This window comes from Ailuropoda melanoleuca, chromosome 4 (genome assembly GCF_002007445.2).
Source record: "Ailuropoda melanoleuca isolate Jingjing chromosome 4, ASM200744v2, whole genome shotgun sequence".
NCBI classification, from domain to species: Eukaryota; Metazoa; Chordata; class Mammalia; order Carnivora; family Ursidae; genus Ailuropoda; species Ailuropoda melanoleuca.
In genome coordinates this window covers 142,222,155-142,247,245 of record NC_048221.1, presented here as the reverse complement: position 1 = coordinate 142,247,245, position 25,091 = coordinate 142,222,155, and the positions used below count along the sequence as shown (strand labels likewise).

Genomic DNA, 25,091 nt, shown 5'->3' with positions numbered 1-25,091 from the left:
AATCCTGCGTTTTTAAGACTCATATTTTTACCCTGTGTTTCAAGAAAGAAATAACCAGAAAAAAAAAAAAAGGAAATGACCTGAACGCAGAAAGGGGAGGGGCTTGTGCACTACTGCTCTTAGAGGAGCCAGCCGGGACTCGCGCGCACACAGAGGGAAGCGGTGTGCACCTGCCAGTCTGTGCGGGTGCTTGGCGAGTGCCGGTGCATGGAGAGGAGGGCTTAGTCTTGCCCTGCCCGTGAAGTGCACTTATGGCGAGGGTGGGGTGCAGGTGCGTGCACGGATGGAGCGTGGCTGGGTGTCCGGCCCAGGGGAGAGGCTGCAGAGATTGTGCAATAAGGATAGGATGGCTGGGGAGAGCGGAGAGTCAGCTGGGAGGCGCCAGGCCGGCGGTGTGGAGCCGGGCTCCGCAGGCGTCCATGCAGTGGTTTCCCGCAGTCGGAAGGGCAAGTGTGCGGCCCGATGGGAAGGGGAGGTGGAAATGCCCGTCAGACTCGCTGTAAGGTCCTCGGATGGCCAAGGAGGCTGGGCCGGGCGCACCCCATCTCAGGGACGGTGCACAGTGAGGGACTCTTTCTGGATTGCTCAGAGCCTGCTGGAGGGCGAAGGCTCGGCTGGGTGTCCCTCGTCCCAGCCCGGATGGGTCCTGGACTTTGCAGGGCCGCTGCCTTCCCCACGGGCCTCCCAGCGAGCAGCTGGAGGAAGGTAGCGCAGACCTCACCGTCCTCAGCGCAGAGCCGGGCCATGCGGTCCGGACTGGAGTGTGGCCCGGGTGGTGGCGGGCTGGCAGGAAGGGTCTCTGGTGGCCCTGCCCTTGGGGAGAAGAGGAGCCCAGCCCTAGTGGGCCTCTTGCCGACCTGGCTGCAACCTGTGTGTCATTGTGAGGGTTTGGGCTTCATCCTGTTACCAGGTCAGAGCAGGGGTGCCAGGGGATCAAACTGATGTTGAAGGTAATGCCTTTGAGTGCAGGAGAGAAGGGAAAGGTGAGAGCGTTACCTTCGCTCACAACATCCTGTGAGGTGACGGAGGCCTGGGGCGGGTGTGGGCTGCAGAGAAGGGACAGGGTTCCCTGAGGTGACGGAGGCCTGGGGCGGGCGTGGGCTGCAGAGAATGGGCTTTGAGGAAGATTCATGGAGTTGACCAGATTGACCAGACTTGGCCACAGGTTGGATATGCGGGGCAAGGATGAAGTTGGAGTTGGGGCTCTGGATTGGGGTCTAGCTCTTGCTTCTGAAAAGGAGAGAAAGAACAGGTTTTGAGGGAAGGCAATAGGTAAGCACATCGGTAAGATACCTGGCTTCTCTGAGGTTCTGTGAGGCCTCTCACGGGAGACATTCTTCGACAGGTAATTTCAAATAGTTCTCTTTTCAGTGTCCAGGAGCAGCCTTTGGTTCCCTATGACCAGTGGCCTGTATCACTATAGGAGTAGATGGTATCATCATTGACGAATGTGGTTTGGCGAGCGATTTAATAAGTACCTCATAATCTTTCTGCTTCTATGGGTCGTTTTCATGTGCTGGTGCCTCTTCTGGAGAAAGACAGTGGCTCTGGATTCTTCTTCACTCTGATTCTTTCTTTTTGGTCTTACTAAAAGTGCCTTTTTTACCTCAGTGACCTGTAGAAAAAGCAAGAGCCTTCCCTATGGTTTTTCAGTTTTTACACAACTAACGAATATAGCTATTTAATGTTTGGTAACACATCATTTATGCTTGCTTCTCTTAAGCTTGTCTGATACTATTACATTCTACCTATTTTATGCTTGTTTAAGATCTTATTTCCAAGTGAGAGTAAAAGTGATAATGTATGTAAAGCACATTGTAAGTGTAATATTCTATGTGATAATTATTTTTATTAAAATATTATCAGTAACAATATGAAATCAACGATACAAGAGTAATGTTTGTCATTTTATGATCTATTTTACTTGGTTTCGATGGCTACTATGTTTATTGGTGATTTTGTTTTATTTTGTTTACTGAAAACAAGAAAAAGAACCATATGACATTCTAGAGGAAAAAAACACACCCGTACCACTAGAAACCCCAGTAGGAATAGAAGCCCAAAGAGAACCACCAATGGGACAACAATCACAAGAATCATCATCGACACAATCAGAACAACACCCTGAGGAAGAAAAATTGCCCAAACAGCCATCTCTGGGACAACCGTCCCAAGAACAGATACCTGACAAGCAAGAATCATTTGAGCAGCCACCTTTGGGACAACCGTCCCGAGAACAGATACCCGACAAAGAATCATTTGAGCAGCCACCTTTGGGACAACCGTCCCGAGAACAGATACCTGACAAGCAAGAATCAATTGAACAACCACCACTGGGACGAAAAGAGATGGCCCAGGGAGAAAAAAACTAAACAACAAATACCATGAAAACAAAATATTAGCCACATTGTTAAGAACAACAGTCAGAAGCTAGAAAGGATCATAAGGCAAATGAAAATAAAATTAGGCATTTTTTTCACATTATACAGAAGAGGTATGCAAGTACAATATGAAAATTGTGCATTTCATATTTTGGTGGCCAAAATTAAAGAAGAATTACTAAGACTAAAGTCATCTGGAATTCCTTCCTCTGTTCCCTGACTATAAAGCTGGAAAGGGAGGGAAGTGATTAGTGAGACATAATGTATATTGCCACCTGGCTCAGACCTTCATTTTTTACACTATCAGTCTGTATCTGGTATTCCAGAGGGACTCATCTGCTCTGAAAATGGCATATATTTACATAGCGATCTATGATTAATTTTTCCTATTTAAAAGTGAATTAAGGTATCTTATAATTATACCTATCATATATATATATATATATACACACACACACACATCCAAGCACATATATATCACACACACACACACACACGCCTTAGATATCAGAAATTGACAGTAGAACCCATGGACAGGCACATTTTTGGTGAGTAAGAGAATGGACTCTCAAGTCAGATTATACAAGTTTAGCTTCTCCATTAAGTGTGTGAACTATGTCTGTACTTCAGTTTACTCATCCATAAATTGGGGCTAATTATCATACCTAATTCATAGGTTGTTGGGATAATTTAAAGCAATAATGTTTATTATAAAGTGCTTAGGACAGTGCTGGACACATAGAAAGCACTAAAATATGTTAGTTATAACTGTTACCTCATTTTAGTTGTTTTTGTTTGTTATTAAATGAGAGAGGGTAAGCCGACTATCCTACCCAGATTCCTTGCTATGATTATTAGTAATTTGACTCTTGTCGTTAACTGAGCTGCTTGTCCGCCAGAACAAAAATGGAAACAAGGATTTTAGGGTCATCAAGGTCTTCATTGTTGTTAATTAGTTTTACAGTGTTGGCTTGTGGATGGAGAAAGGAACGCTGTCATTTCACCGTAATGATGCCTTCTTGATTTCTTGTTGGACATGCCTAGAGCGTTTATGACACCGTAAGGAGGAAGCTGTCATCACATGGAAACCACCTCCATTTCATCTTTAGCTTTTTTTGTTAACTAATAAGTTTCTGGTGGAGGGCGGTCAATTCGGATCTAGCTCCATGCTTAGTACATATTTTGGAAATATGAATTTGAAAAATAACTTTAGGACAGCATTTCCTGCTTCTTTTAGCCAGAGGCTTCTGTCCCAGTGTCCTGGTGTATGTCATCGTGTGGAGAGGATGGACTAGGAGTGAGAACTGTGGGCCTCCTTTGTTGGCCATATGGTCTTGAACATCTGCTTGTCCTTTCTGAGCATCAGTTGTCTCCTGTAAAATGAGAATGTTACAGATGTGAACAAATCTCGAGGTGGCAGAGGTTACAGCAGGCGTTGTTTCGTGGTCACCGCGGGGGTTTGGAGGCTGGTCCCAAGTCACCTGTGCTGTAGCTGTAAGTGGCAGGGCCAGGACTTGAACTCATGTGTTTCTTTCCTTTCTTCCTTAAAAATATTAGTTCTAAATCCACCATAATACTCAACTTGCCTTAGTATAGAATTATTGTATGAATCAAATGAAATTAAGCTCTCTGAAATTCCTGGTACTACTCTGGTGTAATATAGACTCATCTAATTTTAACGGACACATGAATACTGCTTTCTGTAAGATATCACATCTGGACGATGATCTCATTTGGGGTGTAGCTTGAGGGAGTTCTGGGTGTCAGGGGATGGACTGCGTAACGCCTTTCAGAGAGTTATTAAGTATTAAAGTCAAACAGAAAATGCAGACCCAAACAATGTCATGGCGTCTTAGCACATTTGAAGATATGGGGCTGAGGTTGGAAGGGGAGAAGATGGACAAAAGGTCATCTTTTTCATTTCATTTCATTTCGTTTCGTTTTGTTTTTGATTTTTTTAAAAAATATATTTGAAGAGATAGAGACAGCCAGCGAGAGAGGGAACACAAGCAGGGGGAGTGGGAGAGGAAGAAGCAGGCCCATAGCGGAGGAGCCTAATGCGGGGCTCAATCCCATAACGCCGGGATCACGCTCTGAGCCGAAGGCAGACGCCTAATGACTGTGGCACCCAGGCGCCTGTTTTTGATTTTAATTCCAGTGTAGTTAGCATACAGTGTTCTTTTTTTATTAATATTTTTTATTATATAATGTAAGTCACCATACAGTACATCCCTAGTTTTTGATGTAAAGTTTCATGATTCATTACTTGCGTAAAACACCCAGGGTTCTGTTAGTTTTCTGTTAGTTTCAGGTGTACAATACAGTGATTCAACACTTCCATACTCAGTGCTCATCATGATGAGTGTACCCTCATCCCCATCACCTATTTCCCCCATCCTCCTACCCACCTCCCCTCTGGTAACCACCTGGGAGCGGAAACTGCTTTTTGGCTGGTCTCTTTTTTTCCCCCCTTTGTTCATTTGTTTTGTCTCTTACATTTCACTTATGAGAAAAATCATATGGTATTTATCTTTTTCTGGCTTATTTCACTTAGCATAATACCTTCTAGTTCCATCCATGTTGTTGCAAATGGCAGAATTTCATTCTTTTTTATGGCTGAATAATATTCCACTGTGTGTATATATACACTATATATACACACATATATGCAAACATATGCAAAAATACACACACACACTCACCACCTCTTCTTTATCCATTCATCAGTTGATGGACACTTGAGCTGCTTCCATATCTTTTTTTTTTAAATAAATATTTTATTTATTTATTTGACAGAGAAACAGAGAGTGCAAGTAGGCAGAGCAGCAGGCAGAGGGAGAGGGAGAAGCAGGCTCTCTGCTAAGCAGGGAACCCAACAAGGGGCTCAATCCTAGGACCTGGGGATCATGACTCGAGCCGAAGACAGCTGCTTAACTCATCATATCTTGGCTATTGTAGAAAATGCTGCTATAAACATAGGGCTGCATGTATCCCTTTGAATTAGCGTTTTTGTATTCTTTGGGTAAATACCTAGTAGTTCAATTGTTTCTACGCGTCATAGGGTAGTTCTATTTTTAACTTTTTGAGGAACCTCCATACTGTTTTCCACAGTGGCTGCACGAGTTTGCATTCCCACCAACAGTTTAAGAAGGTTCCTTTTTCTCCACATCCTCACCAACACTTGTTTCCTGTGTTTTTTATTTTAGCCATAATGACAGGTGTGAGGTGATGTCTCATTGTGGTTTTGATTTGCATTTCAGGAAGGGATTTCTTTAGATCAGCTACTGAACTAATGAGATATAAGTTGATTACTGAAATAATTTCAAAATTAATTTTCAAGGTTGTTTCTGTATCAGTACCTGCCTGGGGGCAAATTGCTGTTTCGATGCTCTGTGATTAGCTTTCATGCAATACTACAGATTTGCAACTTGCCACAGGCTGCTGTCTAGAAAAATACCCAGAACCTACACTCTAGCAGAAATATCAGCTCTTGGGATCTGGGAATAAAATGTGGCCAGATAACAGTTTTGGGAAGTTCTCTTTTAACCTACTTTTTTAATGTTTTTCAGATGGCTTGGGAGTGGAAACCAAAAAATTAAAAAAAATTGCCTTTATATCTACTTGATGTCAGTTTTCCTTCAATCATGGTGCTTCCATCTCGCATACGGACATTTTAATAGCGAGAAAATCACCTCTGGGGTGAAATAAGCCCATGTACTGTGTCTTCTCAAAAGCTAAAGATGAGGGTTTTCCAGTGGATTCCATAGCATTCTAATTCGTTTTTTTGGTGGTATTTCTTTTCAGTAAACATTTTTTGTAAAGATTTTATTTATTAATTTGACAGAGAGAGACAGCCAGCGAGAGAGGGAACACAAGCAGGGGGAGTGGGAGAGGAAGAAGCAGGCTCCCAGCGGAGGAGCCTGATGTGGGGAGAGATCCCAGGACTCTGGGATCATGCCCTGAGCCAAAGGCAGACGCTTAATGACTGTGCCACCCAGGCGCCCCTCAGTAAACATTTAAAAGAATGAAATGTAGTTCTTTATAATTAAGCCTCACAAAGATCATTAAAAAAACCAGAGGAATTTGTAGTAACCTGTGCACATATTCCCCTCATTTGTTTTTCTTGAAATGTGTAGTGGAAGGTATTATTGCATTTTTAATTTTTTTTTTTTTTAGAGAGGGTGGGGAGGGGCAGAGAGAGAGAGAGAGAGAGAATCTTAAGCAGGCTTCACGCCCAGCACAGAGCCCAGCATGGGGCCAGATCTCACAATCCTGAGATCAGGACCTGAGCCGAAATCAGGAGTCAGACGCTTAACCTACTGAGCCACCCAGGTGCCTGTATTGCATTTTTTTTTTAGATTATTTATTTATTTATTTATTTATTTGACAGAGATAAGAGACAGCCAGCAAGAGAGGGAACACAAGCAGGGGGAGTGGGAGAGGAAGAAGCAGGCTCCCAGTGGAAGAACCTGACGTGGGGCTCGATCCCAGGACTCCGGGATCACACCCTGAGCCAAAGGCAGATGCTTAACAACAGAGCCACCCAGGTGCCCTCTGTATTGCATTTTTATACGGCTCGGTTCTCACAAAGACGTATCTAGAACTGCTATGTGAAGTTCCAAGTGTGAAAATATTTTTACCTTCTCAAAGATCAGTTCAAAATGAAAAGAAAAATATCCAAGTTAGGTGGGAAAAGTATTTTACTAATTTGTTTTCTTATTTGCATGAAGACAAAGGTAATACCCATGCAATTAAGTGTAAAGATTTAAGTTTTCTTCAGCAAAGATTTTAATGTCAACAAATGACGTATGCCTTCAAATCTGTCTGTTCACCTACGGACGTTTGAAGAATTTGGGGATTAAGTTTTGTTGTATACACATACTGCTTTTATCTCTATTCTGCTCACATTCTAGTCATAGTTAAAGAAGCGGTAGGCTGTTTACCTTTACATTTTGGTAAAAAAAAAATCATGAGCTATCTACAAGGTGAAATTTGCTCAGTAGAGACTTCAGTGTCCTCATTTTGCAGGCAGTGGACTTTGTCATGTTAAGAACTTAAATGTATTCACTGTTGTAATTATTGTTCACGTAGTTACAGCCACTGACAGTGGGCTCAGGAGTGTCATGTTCTTATACTTTTACTGATCTTAAGAATGTTTTACAAGCTGGTCTGCATTAAAGTTTATTTTTATTTAACTTCAAATGTCAACTTCCTAGATTGTTCTGAAACTCATATTGCCTTTTTTTCCTGGAGCATAACTTCCTTTTATTTTATGTATATATTTATTTAATTTAAATTCATGTTAGTTAACTTAGAGTGTATTATTACTTTTGGAGGTAGACGTCATCAGTTGCATAGAACACCAGTGCTCATCACATCACGTGCCCTCCTTACTGCCCATCCCCCAGTGACCCCATCCCCCGACCCCCTTCCCCTCCAGCAACCCCCAGTTTGTTTCCTAGAGTTAAGAGTCTCTTATGATTTGCCTTTTGAAAATAGCCAGATTTTATGTGCCGTATGGGCCCATTTTCAAAACCTTCAAAGAATTATAATAGTTTATAATCCCATTTTCATACATTCTAAGTCAAACTAGTCTTTTTTTAAAAAAGCTTTTTGAGAGAAAGCACACATGAGCAGGGGGAGGGGCAGAGGGAGAGGGAGAAGCAGACCCCCCGCTGAGTAGGGAGCCGATGTGGGGCTCGATCCCAGGACCCCAGGGTCATGACCTGAGCTGAAGGCAGACATTTAACCCACTGAGCCACTCAGGCGCCCCTAAATCAAGCTATTCTTTTATAAAAAGTTGAACATGAACTTTTGTTTCCGTGTAGAGTGATTTTCTTGGTTGGACTTGTCAGGGTTGCGGTGTTGATCCCCAGAACCCCTGCCAGTAACATGCTGTAGCGGGGGCACAGCTTGGCGTCTCCCCGGAGCACATCCAAATGGCTGAAGGTCTCAAGCACTTGGAAGCATATGAAGGTTTTCAGGGATGTTTTGGCAAATCTAAAATATGGGGAAACCCATTTGTCTGTTAATTAGATAATACTGTGTGTTTCTGTGTTTGTGGGAAGGAGATTGTTAAGAGAAGTAAGTTTGTTTTGTTTGTTTTTTATTTAAGCCAGAAAACAGAGCAGATTGGAACTTGCTGTCTGTATTCCTTTTCTTGTCTGCCTAAGATATACCAACTAACAACATCTTGCAGAGAAATAGCTTTGAGTTGCAGAAATGCCCTCAGAAACATTGACATGCATATCCCCCTAATTCCTTCCACCCAAGCATCTTGTTTGTTCTTTTATTCAGTTTAATGACTGTCTCTGCAAACTGCGTGGACCTCAAAGTCCCAGTCCCATCATTTCGCTGATGGATCTCCTCAAAGGGCTCGAGACCCCACCCTGGACCAGCAGTGGGCGATCATCACCCACATTGGCTTTTGGGGCTCATGCTTGGGCATTAGGAATATTTTGCACATTTTCCCCTTTGAATCATTTTCTCTTGTGTTCGTCTTTCCTTTCATGGAGGGACAGTTTAAAACGTGGGGAATCTTACCACCACACTGAACCCCTGCCACCATCCAGATTTCCTCCAGAATGAAGCTATGAATTCCCAATTATATCTGAATTATGTCTGGAATTTGTGACCCTTCTCCTTTAAGTTGCTTAATTGATTTAATAAATACATTTGATTGGGGTTATCTATTAGGTAAATAGAAGAAATAAAATCTAAGCCTATGTTGATAAAAATCAAACTTTTTCGTAATGATTTGATGAATTATTGCTCAATGTTAGCCCCCACCAGCAGGCTAGCTACATGTAATGCAGTTGCATTTCCAAGAGTCAGTTTGATCACTAAATTAATTAGACAAGGTTAGTGAAAGTCATCTGTGGACTCCTTTTTCTTGTAATTGTATGTTGAGAACGATGGATAGTTCATTTTTCCTGTATGTCCACTTTCTGAAAATATAATGAGAGTCAAAGTTCTAATTGGCCTGAGACTCTATGGTGCCCTGTGGACTATTTCCGTGTATCTTTTAAAAGAAAAATGATGAGTAAGACCCACGAAAGCCCTCTGCTCCCAGAGCTGCTAACAGGAGAAAGAGGGTGGTTGAGTCTTTGGAGGACTGCAGTCCAGTCCCGATTTAGCTTAGTCCCCAACTGGATTACAATCTCACCCCCATGAGGGGCGTCTGGGTGGCTCAGTCAGTTAAGCATCTGCCTTGGGCTCAGGTCATGATCTCAGCGTCCTGGGATCGAGCCCTGCATCGAGCCCTGATCAGGCTCCTTGCTCAGCGGGGAGTCTGCTTCTCCCTCTCCCTCTGTGATCTCTCTCGTTCTCTCTCAAATAAAATAAAATCTTAAAAAAAATATCACCCCCACTAAAGTTCAGCAGAAAGGGGAATCCTCCCTGGAGAAATAACATTGTCTTAAATACACAGTGTCGTGCATTCAATAAAAGATTATCAGGTGCGATAAAATGCAGGATTCTATCAGTGAAAATCAAGAGACTAAGCACGCAGGAAAAGCACAGACGATACAGTGATCTCACAGGAGTGCAGATGTTAGCAGGAGAGAACTTTACAATAACAAGAATCAGTATGTTCAGAAACACAGAAGGAAAAGAATAGAGACATTTTCCAAAGACGTGGAACGTACAAAAAGGAGTCGAAAGGAAATTTTAGAACAGACCCATATGATGTCTGAAAGTAGCAATGAATGGATTAACATGTCAAATATAGCAGAAAACAGGATTATAAACTGATAAACTGATCAACAGAAAATGCCCAACTGAGGCACGGAGAGAAAAAAAAACAGAAAATACATAAATGACTAAGAGGTGCCCATGATGTAGTGAGGTGGTTTAATATAAGTGAAGGTGGGGTCTCAGAAGGTGACTCAGAAGGAGACTTCACCTCTCTCGGAAGGACAGAGAGGACGTGGCAGAAGAAATGAAACTTTTGGGAGAAGTAAACCTCTTAATGGCAACAGGGGAGTGGGTCAGGAAAAGCAGGGAGATGGAGGGTGAGGGAAGGGTTTAATTTCCCTGCCCTTCTGGTTCCTTTGCTTCTTCTCCTCTTTCTTCCCCCTTCTTCCCTCCCCTCCCCTCCCCTCCCTTTCACTTTGTTTCAGATGATTGATACTCAAAATGTTGGAATGATTCCTCAGGAAGAGTGAGATGGGCCAATTGTAAGAAGCTACAGGGGCAGGAGGCAAGAGCACGTGGGGGGAGGGCTATTTGGACACTTGGCACCACTTCTGGTGTAACAGGAGGGAGTGGGATACTGGTACGGATGTAGCCAAAGTTGTAGGTTTGCCGGCAGGAATCTCTGGTTGCTTAATATGTTTTAATGAAGTATGCACTGGGGGCTGCAATGGAGAGTGAAGAGGGGATATAAGAAATTGTAAGAGAGAGCAGAAGGATAAAGTACTAGGAAAGGGGCAGTGATACATGCCAAATTCAAGGTTGGGTCTTGAGATTAAGAAAGGGGCGGAGAAGAGAGAGTAAGGATGGTAAGTTCCTTCAGTTGGAAGATGAAATGGTTTTTTGGGGACAAAGTTTGTAATCTTAGAGGACGTCTTAGGCTTGCAAGGGAAGCCATGGTGTTTTCAGACCTTAAGGAATACTTTGATACAGGAGGCCAGGCTAGAGAATTATAAAACTGCTCTTAAAAGACAAGACTAGTGGGGAGAGAAGATAAAACTAAAAAAAGGAATAGTAGTTGCTATTATGTCAGGAAGAATTATTGGAGCCTAAAGAAATATAACACAAGGAGAGAGGATGAAGTTTAAGGCAGTGAAATAGAATTATTTCCTTGAAGGCAGCCTAGAGTCATGAGCCTCCAGACAGGAAGCCCATTAAAGCTGGTCGTAGGGACTCAGTAATAAGTACGACTGGACAGCTGTCCCTTAAAGACTCAGGGCTATGAAAGGGTAGATGTGAGAAGAAGAAGGTAAGCGAGAGTACTTCAAGCACTACCAGATGAATGAACATGCCACAGTATTTTAGGCAGGGAAGCCGGTCTAAACTGTACGGGTGGTTTACAGAGTGAGTTCTCTAAGGGAAGGTACAGAGAGCACGAGGGCTGCTAGGGGACAGATGGCAGGATGCTAGCATGTGGGTTACATGGTGGACTGCGGAGCAAATAGTTCAGGTGGAATTTTACAACATAGAGAGTTGAGAAGGCACAAAATTCGTTCAAATAATGCTTTGGCAAAATAAAAAATTTACCAATTTTATGCCTTTCTCTGTGGAAGTTCCCTCAAGGCCTAAATTATGGAAGAATGTCAAAAGACAAATATCTGGGTTGGGAGAGAAGGGAACCAAAGAAAGCATGCTGATTTGACAGTGTCAGAACCTAATGGAACACAGGAGAAAAAGGGAGAACATAGCAAAAAAGGAGAGTTTGCAAACATCTGCTGACCCTGCTGAACTTTGCAGCGGAAACCAGAAGGAAAAGGTATAGTGGGAGCTTATTTCTCCTTTACAGAGAAAGATACAGCAAAAGAAACAATTTCTGCTACCATGCAAGTAGCTGACATAGGTAAGTTACTCACGACTGGGAAGATTGTGACTGGCTGCCCCTGACAAAGTTGTGGGGAGGGCACACAGCATCCCAGGGATAGTTGTTGAGGGGCTGGGGTTCTTCTGGTTTCTCAGATATTTGTTCTTTTTGTCCCAGTGATGACCGTTCTCATGATTGCTGTCCCAGTGGTGATTCTCTCCGGGCTTCTATCTTTACTGAAGTTTCTAGCAGGATGGGTGTGAGTTCTATTGTGGATCCCTTATATGTGAGAAGTCGTGTTTTTTGTTTTGTTTTGTTTTTTACTGTTTCTAAGATTCTGTCTTTGCCTTTGGCTTTAGATAGTTGGGTTATGATATATCTAGCAGCAGATCTCTTTATCTGATTTGGAGTTTGTTGAGTTTAGGATTCAGCTATGGATCGGACAGAGATTTTCTTAAACACCACAACCCAGAAAGTCTCCAGCCTTTCCTGAAGGGCTCTATGTGGGTGTTGGGGACCCTCCAGTATTCCAGCAGGGGATTTGTAACTCCGTCTTTGCCTTTAATTCTTGCTTGCACAGTCTTAAGATCAGCCAGAGGTAAGAGTTTAGGGCCTTCTCAGGTCCTTCCTGGGTATGCACACAGCTTTGCACATGTATGTGGCCTTTCAGCTTCTCAGGAATATGTCAGAACTCTGCAAAGCCCCGTATTGATATCTCATTCCCTACTTTTCCCTTTAAATAAAATTTAAGAAGTAAAAATTTTTGGTCAGCCCTGACTAATGTTGCCACTTCAAGCAGCTGTGATATTAAACAATTGCCACTGATTGTTTTCGAGAAATGCCCAGGGGATAGGGCTGTGTGTACAGAGTGAGCTCTGAGTAGGGTTAAATAAAGAGAAACCCTGAGAATAGAGCTTTTTGTCATGCTGCCAGACAGGTCAAACAGGGACAGATATCTGGGTATGAACTTCTGGGGAGTCCTAAACCCATTCTGTTTTCTCCAGTGGATGCTAAGCTATAATTTTTCACAGCTACTGCAGTTATGAGACGTTAGTTTTCATGGCTACTGCTAAGCTGGGGAGAGGGAGATTGAAATAGGTTTGTCATTCTTACTGAGATTCAGTTATTTGTCTGGAATAGCCGCAACATTTTGGTGAATTTCATAAGTTCTGAAAAAGTTAATTTTGACACTCTTTGGTGGGAGTTTCATTACTTGCATAGAGGGGTGGTTTTCCGATGGTCCTTACTCTGCCATCTCAGAAGTGCTTCTCTCATGGATTCCTGACATGCAAGTGCTGGGAATGTGTGCGTCCTCAGTCTTGCACCTGCCGCATTCTAATTCTGTTCTCCTTTGGTTCATATAAGTACAGAGAGACAGATCAGCAAGTCAGCTGCCATGCAGGCTCCCAACTGGGGAATGGCCCATCAGATTGTCTCTCTTGCAAGCCCTCAATTTTTGTGATTGGTACATATTACAGCCTCCTTCACTTGACTTTGGGTGAATGTGGGAGCAAGCACTTTTCTCCCTCTACTTAAAGGGAAGGAGGGAGGGAAAAGCTAAAGCATCCCCATTGAGCCAGCGATTAGGAAGATCATATAATCTATTATCGGAACCAGGATATACATATATTTATCTAAATATATATATATAGAGAGAGATTTTATTTATCTGAGAGAGAGAGAGAGAGGACAAGCAGGGGGAGCAGCAGGCAGAGGGAGAGGGAGAAGCGGGCTCCCTGCTGAGCAGAGACCAATGATGTGGGCTCGATCTCAGGACCCTGGGATCATGACCTGAGCCTAAGGCAGACGCTTAACTGACTGAGCCACCCAGATGCCCCTGAACCAGGATATTTTTAATAGCAAAAAGAGTATTAAAGATAGTTTAGTATATGCATGTGCGCATAAAAGGAGGGAGAGAAAGAGGGAAGGAGGATAGAGAGGGTAGAGAAAGACACACATTCATGGAAAGAGACATACACACAGAGTACCTACAAAGTGACAGAGACCGGTGGGGGGTGGGGGAGAGATTTATTAACTCCAAATTAATTTGATCACATTGGTGCATCTGAAGGTAGTTCTATTAGAAAAACTGTTCTTAAAACAAGTTTTTATATAAAATAAGCACACAGTATGTGCATTAAAACAAATGGAGATTTTTCATAGTGATTATCTGAACTTTAAGCAAAATAACTATTTTTGGTATATATTCATATGTGTTAATTGCATCCTAAAATTATCTTTATTTAATACCATGTCCTTGATATATTTTTTTAAAAAAGGTATGTTTTAATATAGTCTATTATTAATTTTCCATAAAATTTTCAGCAATTGTCTTCAAAGTAACATCTTGTGGTTAATAAATTTGAAATTTTTGACACCTCCATTTGACTCTTCTCAATTTACTATCAGATTTTTAATTGAGAAAATACTCTCTCAGAGGTGCTTAGGGACCTGGTAAGTGCAGAGCAAATTTTGCTAAATATAGAAAATTCTCAATACTATTTAAAAAATATTGAAATTGTAAATATTTCAAGCAAATACTTTTGTGGTTATTGTCTTTGTTACTTCCATTTAGGGCACATTTCATTGACAAATATTTTTATAAACTCATCAGAGAAGTTGTTTCTTTTGATGATTCTTTGAGTGTTTTGTTAAATTTATATGCTACAAAATCATGATGCTTCTGAATTTTATTGTGGTACAACATATAAATCCATACAATTAAAAACAGGTGCTTCATCAACAAATTCCTCCTACAAGTTGAGATATTTTCGAGCAAAATTATAGAATTTCAGAATGAAATCCTCTCCAGTTGACCTCTCATCATTCAAAATGTGGGGCATTTCCCTTGTTTATAATGTTAGTAAGTCCTGCTTTCAACCTTTCCCCTAATAATTGCAAGTTGCCTGGACTTCAGAAGTAAGTTCTATTTGGCTCTTTGGGTTAAATAACCTGATCAAAACTTACAACAGGTTTTGAACAAACTTCAACAAAAATTTAGAAAAATATAAGAAATATTTAATCTATTGCAGAACCCTTAGTTTGATGTACAAAGTGGTTCTTCAAAGCGTAAACATTTCTGCAATGGTGGACGACAAGAAGCAGAGAGAAAAGGGCCTATTGGCATGTGGAAGTTGTTTTTTTGTTTAATGACATTATCACAAAAACAGTGTAGTTCACACGCTCTTTGATAGATAAAAATATCAATTTTGACACTGGCAGCTTTTGCTCTGGTTGGGGGAACGTCGTCCACACAGAACACCCACTCCGAGTACCTTTCTGCTGTGTAAGTCCTCAATCAGGTAGGAATATTCCTGAATCACGACACAGTGCTCCACTCCAATGTGGACTCATGGGATCCCCACAACACCTATTATTTTGTCTTATGTTCAACTTTTTAACTGAATTCACAGTAACATTCACAGTAACGTCAGGCACTCATCCTCAACAGAATGGAATTCCAAAAACATTTACTTTATTCTATGAATTGGTTGAAAAAGTGAATCATCACTGGAATTAGTTAACCTGATTTTCTATTTTCAGTATCTGGTGACATGATGTAATACTGGCCTAATTTAACTCTTTGCAGTATTCTTCTGGGACCACATTAACAGTCATTGCTCCACATTTTGTACATGAACAAGAAAGCTCAGAATGAGCCAGATTAATTTACAAAACCCATCATTTGATCTAATGCAAAGGGAGAAGATCTGATAACTTGACCAGTTTCTATTTGGTTTGGGGTACCCCGGCTAGGCTGAACTCGAGTCAGACCACCTCATAGCCCATGGGACAGACTTGTGGGTTCATTTCACATCCTTTGTTGAGCAGGCTGGGTCCAGGGTGGCAGGGTTCTTTTTTTTTTTTTTTAAGATTTTATTTATTTGACAGAGAGACAGCCAGTGAGAGAGGGAACACAAGCAGGGGGAGTGGGAGAGGAAGAAGCAGGCTCCCAGGGGAGGAGCCTGATATGGGGCTTGATCCCAGGACTCTGGGATCACACCCTGAGCCGAAGGCAGACTCTTAACAACTGAGCCACCCAGGCGCCCCAAGAGTGGCAGGGTTCTAAGCAGGGTATCCTGCTGAAGATCCCGGCATAGCAGGCATACACTCGCCTTGGTCTTCCAGATCATGGGGAAGGAAGAATTAGGAGGAGTTGACTTGACATCCCAAGGGCTATAAAGGTCTTCCCACATGGCAGGCAGGAACATCAACTATTTCCAGTTTAGGTGGGCTTTGGGAATTGTCTGTTTCTTTGTGGTGGGTCTTTTCTTGGGTAGTTATTTCTCCTGGATATACAGATCACTTTATCACCAGAGGAGCCTGCAGATCTTGGAGCTTGCTCTTTGGGCAGCCCCGTCCTCTCTGATACTCCTCCCCCACTGCTGTTCCCCACCCCCCCAGTTTGATTGGGTTCTCCTGGCTTGTCTGCTCTGTGGCCTGGAAATTGTCTCCAGGCAGAAAACCAAGAAATTGTGCTCCCTTGTTTATTTCCCTTCTTCAGGGACCACAGTGATGTTGGCTGTCCAGTGTCAGAAAATCATATATTTTGTCTGCTTTTCTAGTTGTTTAAACAAAAAGGATGAATCCAGTCCCTGTTACTACATCTTGGCCTGAAAAAGATGTCCTGGGTTTTACCTTTAGTTTTGTAGTTTTGAGGGGATTTGTTTCTTGCCAGAATTTCTCTGTATCAGAGAAAGAATATTCTCTTGACTTTCTGTCCTTTTAGAAGGGAGATTTTGGGGAGAATAAATACTTTTGGTAGAGAAATACTTGTAAAGTGGGGTGAGAGATTTTCCCCATGATGGTAAACAGCTGTAGACTACAGGGTTCTCATTCTTCTAGGGCAAGTGGACTAGTGTTCTTCTGAAGGGTGTCGTGTATGCCTCCACTTGACCCAGGGGCACATACAAGTGAGCAGACACCCATCCAATCCAGAATAGGGTTTTGGTAACTCTGGCAGCCGGTGCCCTGCAGGGACTGGGATAGAGGGGTGGCTACTCTCTGAACTGTGGTTGCAGAGTGCTCACACACCTGTGTGCACATCTTGGGGGGATAAGTCTGTATGAAAGGGCAGCATGCCTACTCGCTCAACATAATTGTCTCAAAGACTCAGGATGAGCATTATGAAAACAGATCGCTATGTGATCGTGTATGGAATGAAGACCCCTATAGGTCTTTGGTGTCCTGCTGTTTTCGTCCCTCTCTTTCTGGTTCTGCCCTGTCAGCGAGCTCTTCTTACTACCCCGCTGAACTTATCTAAACGCTTTCTCTTCCTCACTGTAGTTGACTACCTTCAATCTGTTGTAGACTAGAAACACGATAACAAAATATCATATGGATGTACAAATCAAGAGTGCTGAAGACCACGGGGGAGCACTGGGGGCTCTCATTTGTGGAAAATGCATGAGTCTGAAGCGCAGGCTATGCAGGCCAGTCCCAGCTGCAAGCCTCTTGGGCTTGCTTTATGGGTCTTGGATAAGTCCAGGTGGGACAGAGAAGTGCTATGTCGTTGTTCATTCTGAAATAGGCAGCTCCCCTTAGTTGGCTCCCTGGTCATTTCCTACAGCTCTTCTGAGACTGGCCAAAGGTACACCTTATCTTTTATGAAATATTACTGATGTGGAAATCTATTTAGAAATAGGTGGGCACAAGTTGTACCTGGAAATGGTATCTTTTCTGTAAGAATGCCATTCATCACCCAGATTATGGGTTGCTTTTAAGCAGTATCTCTGCTAATTATTCATAAGGCATATGCAGAATAATTCACTGTTGGTGACTCAGCTAAACAACTGAAAAGAAAATTCAGTGAAAACTCCGCTTTAACTGCACATCCTGGCCTCATTTGGTGCTCTGTTTTCTCCTCGGCTCCTGCTTCTCATTTTAAATGCTGGAGTAAAGCACTTAGAACAGATTTGAATGTGAACTTTGAGGTTTAGAATGGCCTACTTTGAGAATTTTAAAAGAGATATTAGATGTGGTATGTGTTTGGCATTGTACACCAGTAACACCAACACACATTAGCCTGAATAAAGTTTTCCTGTCACACTTCCGGTGGGAAAACAAGTTTATATGCTAATTAAGCTGACTTCTTTTCTGGGGGCAGAGGGAGGCACACATAGGATATTCAAAATTTTTAAAATATGAGAATTGGTGAGGTTAATTTTTTTCTTATTTCTTATAGTGGCATAGTTTGACCTATTTCTGGCATTCTATATTATGGGCAAATTCCAGATTGCCATGGGAGAAAGGTCAGGGAACACCGACCTCCTAGGGTACAGGTGCTGTGAGCTGGTTGGCAAATTGCAGCTCTTAGGTGTCATAACTTCCTCTATTTTTATTTTTAAAAAATCTGTTCAAAAATCTGTCCAGCGAAAACTTAGAACTTTTCACGAAACACTGGTTTTTGGTATGTTTTAATTTCTTTTGAAAAATTTTAAAACCAAAATCACTTTTACTTTTTATGTTACTATTAAAGCTTTAATACAGAGACTGGTAGAAAATATAAGGAAATGGAAAGTATGGGAGACCCACTTTGTAATGATTAACATCAGCTACCGCATTATCCTTCTAAAAACATTTTCACAATAATTTCTTTTATATTCCTTTTGTTTTAAAAAAGATTTTATTTATTTATTCTACAGAGATAGAGACAGCCAGCGAGAGAGGGAACACAAGCAGGGGGAGTGGGAGAGGAAGAAGCAGGCTCATAGCGGAAGAGCCTGATGTGGGGCTCGATCCCACAACGCCGGGATCACGCCCTGAGCCGAAGGCAGACGCTTAACCGCTGTGCCACCCAGGCGCCCCCTTTTATATTCCTTTTGTTTTTCAGGAGTTCTTTCTTTCTTTCTTTCTTTCTTTCTTTCTTTCTTTCTTTCTTTCTTTCTTCTTTCTTTCTTTCAAGTTAGTTATTTATTTATTTTAGAGAGAGAGAGAGGGAAACAGAACACTAGCAGGGGGAGGGGCAGAAGAAATGGGAGAAGCAGACTCCCTGCTGAGCGGGGAGCTCGACCTGGGGCTCGATCCCAAGACCCAGAGATCATGACCCCAGCAGAAGGCAGACACGTAACCAACTGTGCCACCCAGGCGCCCCCTCCCTCCCTCTCTCTTTTTAAAATTTTTTTCAGCTTTATGGTGATATATACCATTGTTTGAATTTAAGGTGTACGGGGTGTTGTCTGATACATTGTATATTGCAACGTGATCTCCGCCGGAGCTTGAGCTAACAGCGCCATCACATCACATAATTACCGTTTTTTTTTGAGGTGGGAACACTTAATATCTACTCTCTTCGCAACTTTGAAGTCTATGATACAGTATTGTTACTATAATCACCCTACTGTACGTTAGATTTTCAGCACTCGTTCATCTTAAACCTGGAAGTTTGGGCCCTTCGACCAACATCTGTGGGTACGTTTTCAAAATAGCCACATTATTTCTTCTCCTCTTCCCCTATGCCCACCAAGAGTATTCTGGGGGAAAGGGTCTTAGCTAATAGGCAGTGGCGTGCTGGTAACTGTCGGACAGTTGGCCTTCTGGGACGGGGTGGGGCAGGCCCTTCCGGTACACACTCGTCAGCTCCTGAGGTGTAACCGTCCCACCGTGGCTGATTCCCGTCTGTCAAGGGGACACCACGGGCCGCGCCGGTGGGAAGAGTTGTGTGTCATCAGCTTTGTGACTCTGCGTGAGCGGGCACGGGCCCCCCACTGCCAGACACGTGAGCTTAATGGAAACACAGCTTCCTGCATTAACCCCCAAAGGCCCGTGTGTTCCGAGAACTCTTCTCAAAACGTGTATGTGGGGCAAACGAAATATTTGGATTTGATATCTAAAAACAATTATTTCTCTCAAAGTATCTTTTTACTGTAAGAGTGTAGTTCTCATATCTCTGTGGTAAAGACATCTGGTTTTTTTTTTTAAGATTTATTTATTTGAGAGAAAGAGAGCATGCACTAGTGGGGGGAGGGGCAGAGGGAGAGAGAGAGTCTTAAACAGACTCTGACGCTTAGACTCAGACACTGAGTACAGAGCATGACGCAGGGTTTTATCCCAGGACCCTGAGATCATGACTTGAGCCGAAACCAAGAGTCAGATGCTTAACTGAGACCCCCAGGCGCCCCCCTTTTTTAAAAAGATAAAACAGATCTTATACAAAACAAGAGTCATCAAAATTGTGGATCGTCAAATGGAGCTCTTTTTCTTCTTTTACCAGAACTAGTCAAACAATCAATGAGAAATCGCAACCAGATGTAGGTTCTTTCTTTGTAGATCTCATCTATTTATATTTGAAAAATATGGGATAACATTTATATGTCATCAGTTAACTTTTTGGTATGCTTTCTAGGATTCTAATGGATTTATCAGAGAAGTAGTAATTTCATTTTGGGTGGAATAATTTTTCTTGGTTATCTTTCCACCATTTAAAAAGATCTTTCTCAGACTTGCCTTATATGGTTTGTGGAAAGACAAGTATTTTGTATGTGTGGTATAGAAGCAGGTAAGGGTAAGCTAGGAGTTTATTTCTATGAATGAAATATATACACGTAAGCTATAGTTTCTGCATAATTGCTTAAAGCTTAGATGTGATTTTTTTCTTTGACATCTACAGCAACAATACTGCATTTTTGTTGAGTGACTCCTCTGTTCTGAACAGTTAATGAACTACTGTGGGTTATGTTGGTTTGCATAAGATATGAACTTGACCAGCAAGAATGTGGAAAACATAGAGTGTGGCAGGAATTTGAGGACTTGTAGCATCAGGGGGAGGAAGAGTTGTCAATTCCGTTCAGTTACTATTACTTTGGGAGTGAATGGCAAGTACCTAATAGTACTTGGCATACAGTAGCGCCTCAACAAATGTCAGGTCTTCCTAGAATCAGACAATGGTCGGGGCGTAAGGCATCATCACTGGTAGCATAACTTCAAGGCCACCTTCCTCCCAGGGTGCAGAGAACACGTGCCGTCCAAAGTGACAGAAGAGAGACTGTCATGTGTAGTCAGGGAAAGCTTCATCACGGTGGCACATGTGACCTGAGCGTTGAAACAGGTGTGGCAGACCAGGGCAGTCATTCCAGGCGGCACGGTTCTCAAAGGTGGCCGTTGTGCTGGAGTGGAGACTTTGGGTGGGATTGTGCTGGGGTGTGTGGGGGGGTGGATCCTGGAGAAATGTGGGCCTCATTGCACATTAGCCTGAGGAACTTGGGCTGGAGATGCAGGTGGGGGTGGGGAGGGATACGCTTTCTGATCTGGGATTTCCATGATCAAAACCAGTCTTTCAGGAAGACCCCTGATGAGGGCATGTAGGCCTCTTTCGTGTTTGTCCAGAAAACAGCCCCTCCTGTGCTTTTATTTGGGCTTGCCCTGACATTAGCAATCCCTGTGATTGATGGAGACCAACACACTATGGTTTTATAAACATTTATTTTATTTTATTTAAAAATATTTATTTACTTTAGAGACAGAAGGGGGGAGGGATAGAGGGAGCGGGAGAGAGAAAATCTCAAGCAGATTCCCCACTGAACCCAGAGCCCTACATGGGGCTCGATCCCAGGACCCTGAGATCATGACCTGAACCAAAATCAAGAGTTGGCTGCTTACCCAACTGAGCCACCCAGGCATTCAGTTTGTTACCATTTAAAAATTAGGGGCACCTGAGTGGCTCAGTCATTAAGCATCTGCCTTTGGCTCAGGTCATGATCCCAGGGTCCTGAGATCGAGCCCCATATAGAGCTCCTTGCTCAACGGGAAGCCTGCTTCTCCCTCTCCCACTCCCCCTGCTTGTGTTCCCCCTCTCGCTGTGTCTCTCTCTGTCAAATAAATAAAATCTTAAAAAAAACCATTTAAAAATTATAAACAAGCTATAAATGGTTATAACAAAAATTCTTCATATTTGTTCATAATCAATATTCATTCATAGAAACAAAATAAAAATATATGTTAAGTTCTATTTTTTATGATGAAGTTGGCAAAATAGCAAATTATTCAATTTGTGGATTTGATCTACGATAATTTTTTTGTTCCTATTTGCTGTTTTGATCAATTAAATTTTCATAAAATAAACTAGTGTTGCCTGTTCACGAATTTTATGTGGGTTATGTTTGAAAAAATTGTGCTCATTTTTATTGTAAAGTTTTTTTTTTTTTTAAAGATTTTGTTTATTTATTTAACAGAGATAGAGACAGCCAGCGAGAGAGGGAACACAGCAGGGGGAGTGGGAGAGGAAGAAGAAGGCTCATAGCGGAGGAGCCTGATGTGGGGCTCGATCCCATAATGCTGGGATCATGCCCTGAGCCGAAGGCAGATGCTTAACCGCTGTGCCACCCAGGCGCCTCTATTGTAAAGTTTTGACGGGCTGCCTCTGTGAATGTTTTCTGTTACTATTTCTTCTCTGCCTTTGGGCACCATTTTCAGGTTTTCTACTTGTCGCAAAATACCAACTCTCATCATTTTTAATGATGTAACATAGGGCTTTGGTAGAAAAAAAATCCACCAACCCCTGATCTAAAAGTTTAGAAAGGAAAATGTAGTTGCAAAATATAAAATTTCAACATGTTACCAATAAAATATTAACAATATAAATGTAGGCAAATAAAAGTTAAATTAGATGTATTTTTTGTGATGTTCTTGAGAGAGCTTTTTTGGTAAAATATTGAGAATTATTAAAATTAAATCGCAAAATAGAAATAATAATTAGTGAATATAATAAGACTAAATAAAAATTATTTTAATAAATAAAGCTAATAGTTGAAATATACTTCATGCAAAATTTAATTAAATGTTTTTATAAAAGTGATAGTGTTTCATTAACTAGGGTTCAGAGTCTCCCTATTTGGTTGTAAAGAATCATAATCACGCCTCATGGATGCTGTGTCCAGAATCCGGATGATACCTCCCTCGTGATAAATCTGGCCCTACACAGACACAGATTTAAGAGTCCTGGGAATTGTTTATATTGCAAAACATTCTTCAGCCCCTGAGAGTTGTTGCTGAGGCCACGCGAACCCACAAGCAGCACGAGTCAGGATGCTGAAACAGCTAGGGAAGGGGCCTGGGGCTCGGGGCCCCGGGGCAGGACGGACGCCTCGAGCTCTCCGAGCAGACGGAGGTGGCATGTTGGTCACCTAAATGCCTGCGTGGCTCTGGTCCCCGCTCTGGAGCGGCCTCCCTGGTGCACCATGCAAGCCTTCATGGCACTCTCGTGTGCCACGTTGGGGACACAGGGTGGAAGGGTGACAGGCGGAGAGGGCTGCAGCCCCGTGGCCCACCCCGCAGGCCAGGCCTCCGCGTGCTCTGATCTGCTGATTCTCTGTGTATTTGTCCTTGGCCTGGGGACCCCACTCCTTGCAAGAATGTGAGCTCATTCTAATTCTAATTTTTTTATACCTGGTTTAGCACCTCAGATGGTTAATTCCGATGTTTAATCTGCCACGTGACAGCCGGTGGTGTGGATGGTTAATATAAGCGATAAGCTGGGGGCAGAATGACGAGGTGGCCTCTGGCTGGCTGGCAGCTCTGGAGAAGTTTCTCAGAAGCCGCTTGCTGGAAAGATCTGGACCAAGGCTGGACGGGAGAGAGTTTAACCCTTCCTACCTTTGTGCGTACTTGAGCCGGCTCTGGAGGGGCAGGGCAGGAAAGTTCGGCTTCTGGAGGAAGTAGCTTGTCAGAACGGCGCCCGGTGATTTCCTAAATGGAGTTTGGCCTCATGGCTCTCGCGGCTCACGACAGAACTGGTGGCTGTGACGTCGAGCTGCTGTACGAGCTTCACGGACGTTTCCAGCCACACTGCCGTTCAGGGCAGCAAGCACGAAGCCAGAAGGATTTCCTCGCTCGTGGCCAGCCGGCTTTCTGGGGTTGCTCATACTCTAAACATCACGACAAAATAGAAATAGTGAATCATTCTAGACCTTAGACATGTCAAATCAGAGAGACAAAGACAGACGTCTCAACAGAAGTCCGAGCCGCGAGCTGCTCTGCGTACGTTTCTAGTTCTAATGAAAAGATTTTGAAATAATGTGCACACTGATAAACACCAGCAGTGGTTTGAAGTCTGTCATTTGTGGCTACTTACCCTTCTCCTCCCTTCCTTTCTTTGACCGTTTGCCGTATTTCTGACTCTCAGTGAGGGGCCCTATGGTGCTGCTCATGTCTTGATGTTAGCACAGAGCTCAGCCGCAGACGAGATCCAGAGTGCTGAATGCTGAGGTCCACCCCAGTGCCACGACTTTGCTTGTGTTTTGATGTTGGTGAAGTCAGAGCCCCGTGGCAGAGACCACAGTCAACAAAACGTAGTGGATACTCTGAGTATCAGTTCGCGCCGGCAGAGACCCACCAGCCCCTGTGCCTGATTCAGGTACCGGAGAGATCCTCTGCTCGGTCGTCCTGAAGTCGAGTCATGCTCGTGGCTGACCCCGCAGGGACTGTGGTGAGGGGGGCGGCCGATAATCCGTCCCTGCGTCGGAAGTGCTGTGGGCATGACCTGGAGCCGGGAGAGAGGAACTCGGGTCCCTGCCTACCCGGCTGTGTGGCCCTTATTGTCCAACTCATGTCTGTGAGCCTCAGTGTACTCGTTTGAGGTTTTTCTTTGTTGTCCATAAGACACACAAATGGGTGATTTTTACGTGGAACAATCCAGGTGTGTGTGATTCATAACCCAAACCATGGGGCATTTCCAAGTCCTTGAGATTACACTTGTTTTTAACTGAAAACAGCAAAGCTGCGTTCACGTGCAGTGAGGTCGGTGCCTCCCGCTTTCCTACAGGATGAAAGGCAGCCTGATGGTCTACCTGTGATGGGGGAGCCCTCGCTGACCTTGACCTCCAGGCACGAGGAGGGAGCAGGGGCTGCGGCTCGTCCTTCTCGCGTTCCACTCCCAGAAATCATCTCCTTGGGCTCTTGTCACCTTTTCAGGGAGCTTGGTCTTTCTTGACAGAGCCAGGACACATATTTCTTCCTAATTACATGTTATTCCAACCCACGTCTGACAAGACGGCCCGTTCACCTTTGTGTTTCCGCGGTGTAGTGAGCTAATGGTGGAGAGAAAACGCTACCTTTGATAGCAGCTGGCCGTGAGATAGCCTGGGCTGAGTTCACTCTACCAAACCCTGGAACAGTGATCTCTTTGTCGCCATTTCCGTTGTAATCTTCTTTGTTTTTTATTTCCAAAGAGACGAGGGGTCTCCTAAAGCAAAGTCGGTGGAGTCTGAGAGTCAGGCCAGCCT

At 43.2% G+C, this 25,091-nt stretch overlaps 1 protein-coding gene across 1 annotated transcript in view; it reads left to right on the top strand.

Annotated features, from left to right (window-relative positions):
• DCDC2C (doublecortin domain containing 2C) overlaps positions 1-2,497 on the top strand; it is an 87,392-nt gene extending 84,895 nt beyond the window's left edge. The window contains exon 12 of the mRNA XM_034659962.1: positions 1,987-2,497. Coding sequence (XP_034515853.1) covers positions 1,987-2,010 — 24 coding nt within the window. The 3' untranslated portion in view covers positions 2,011-2,497. The remainder of the gene's footprint in view (positions 1-1,986) is intronic.
• Positions 2,498-25,091: the final 22,594 nt, after the last annotated feature.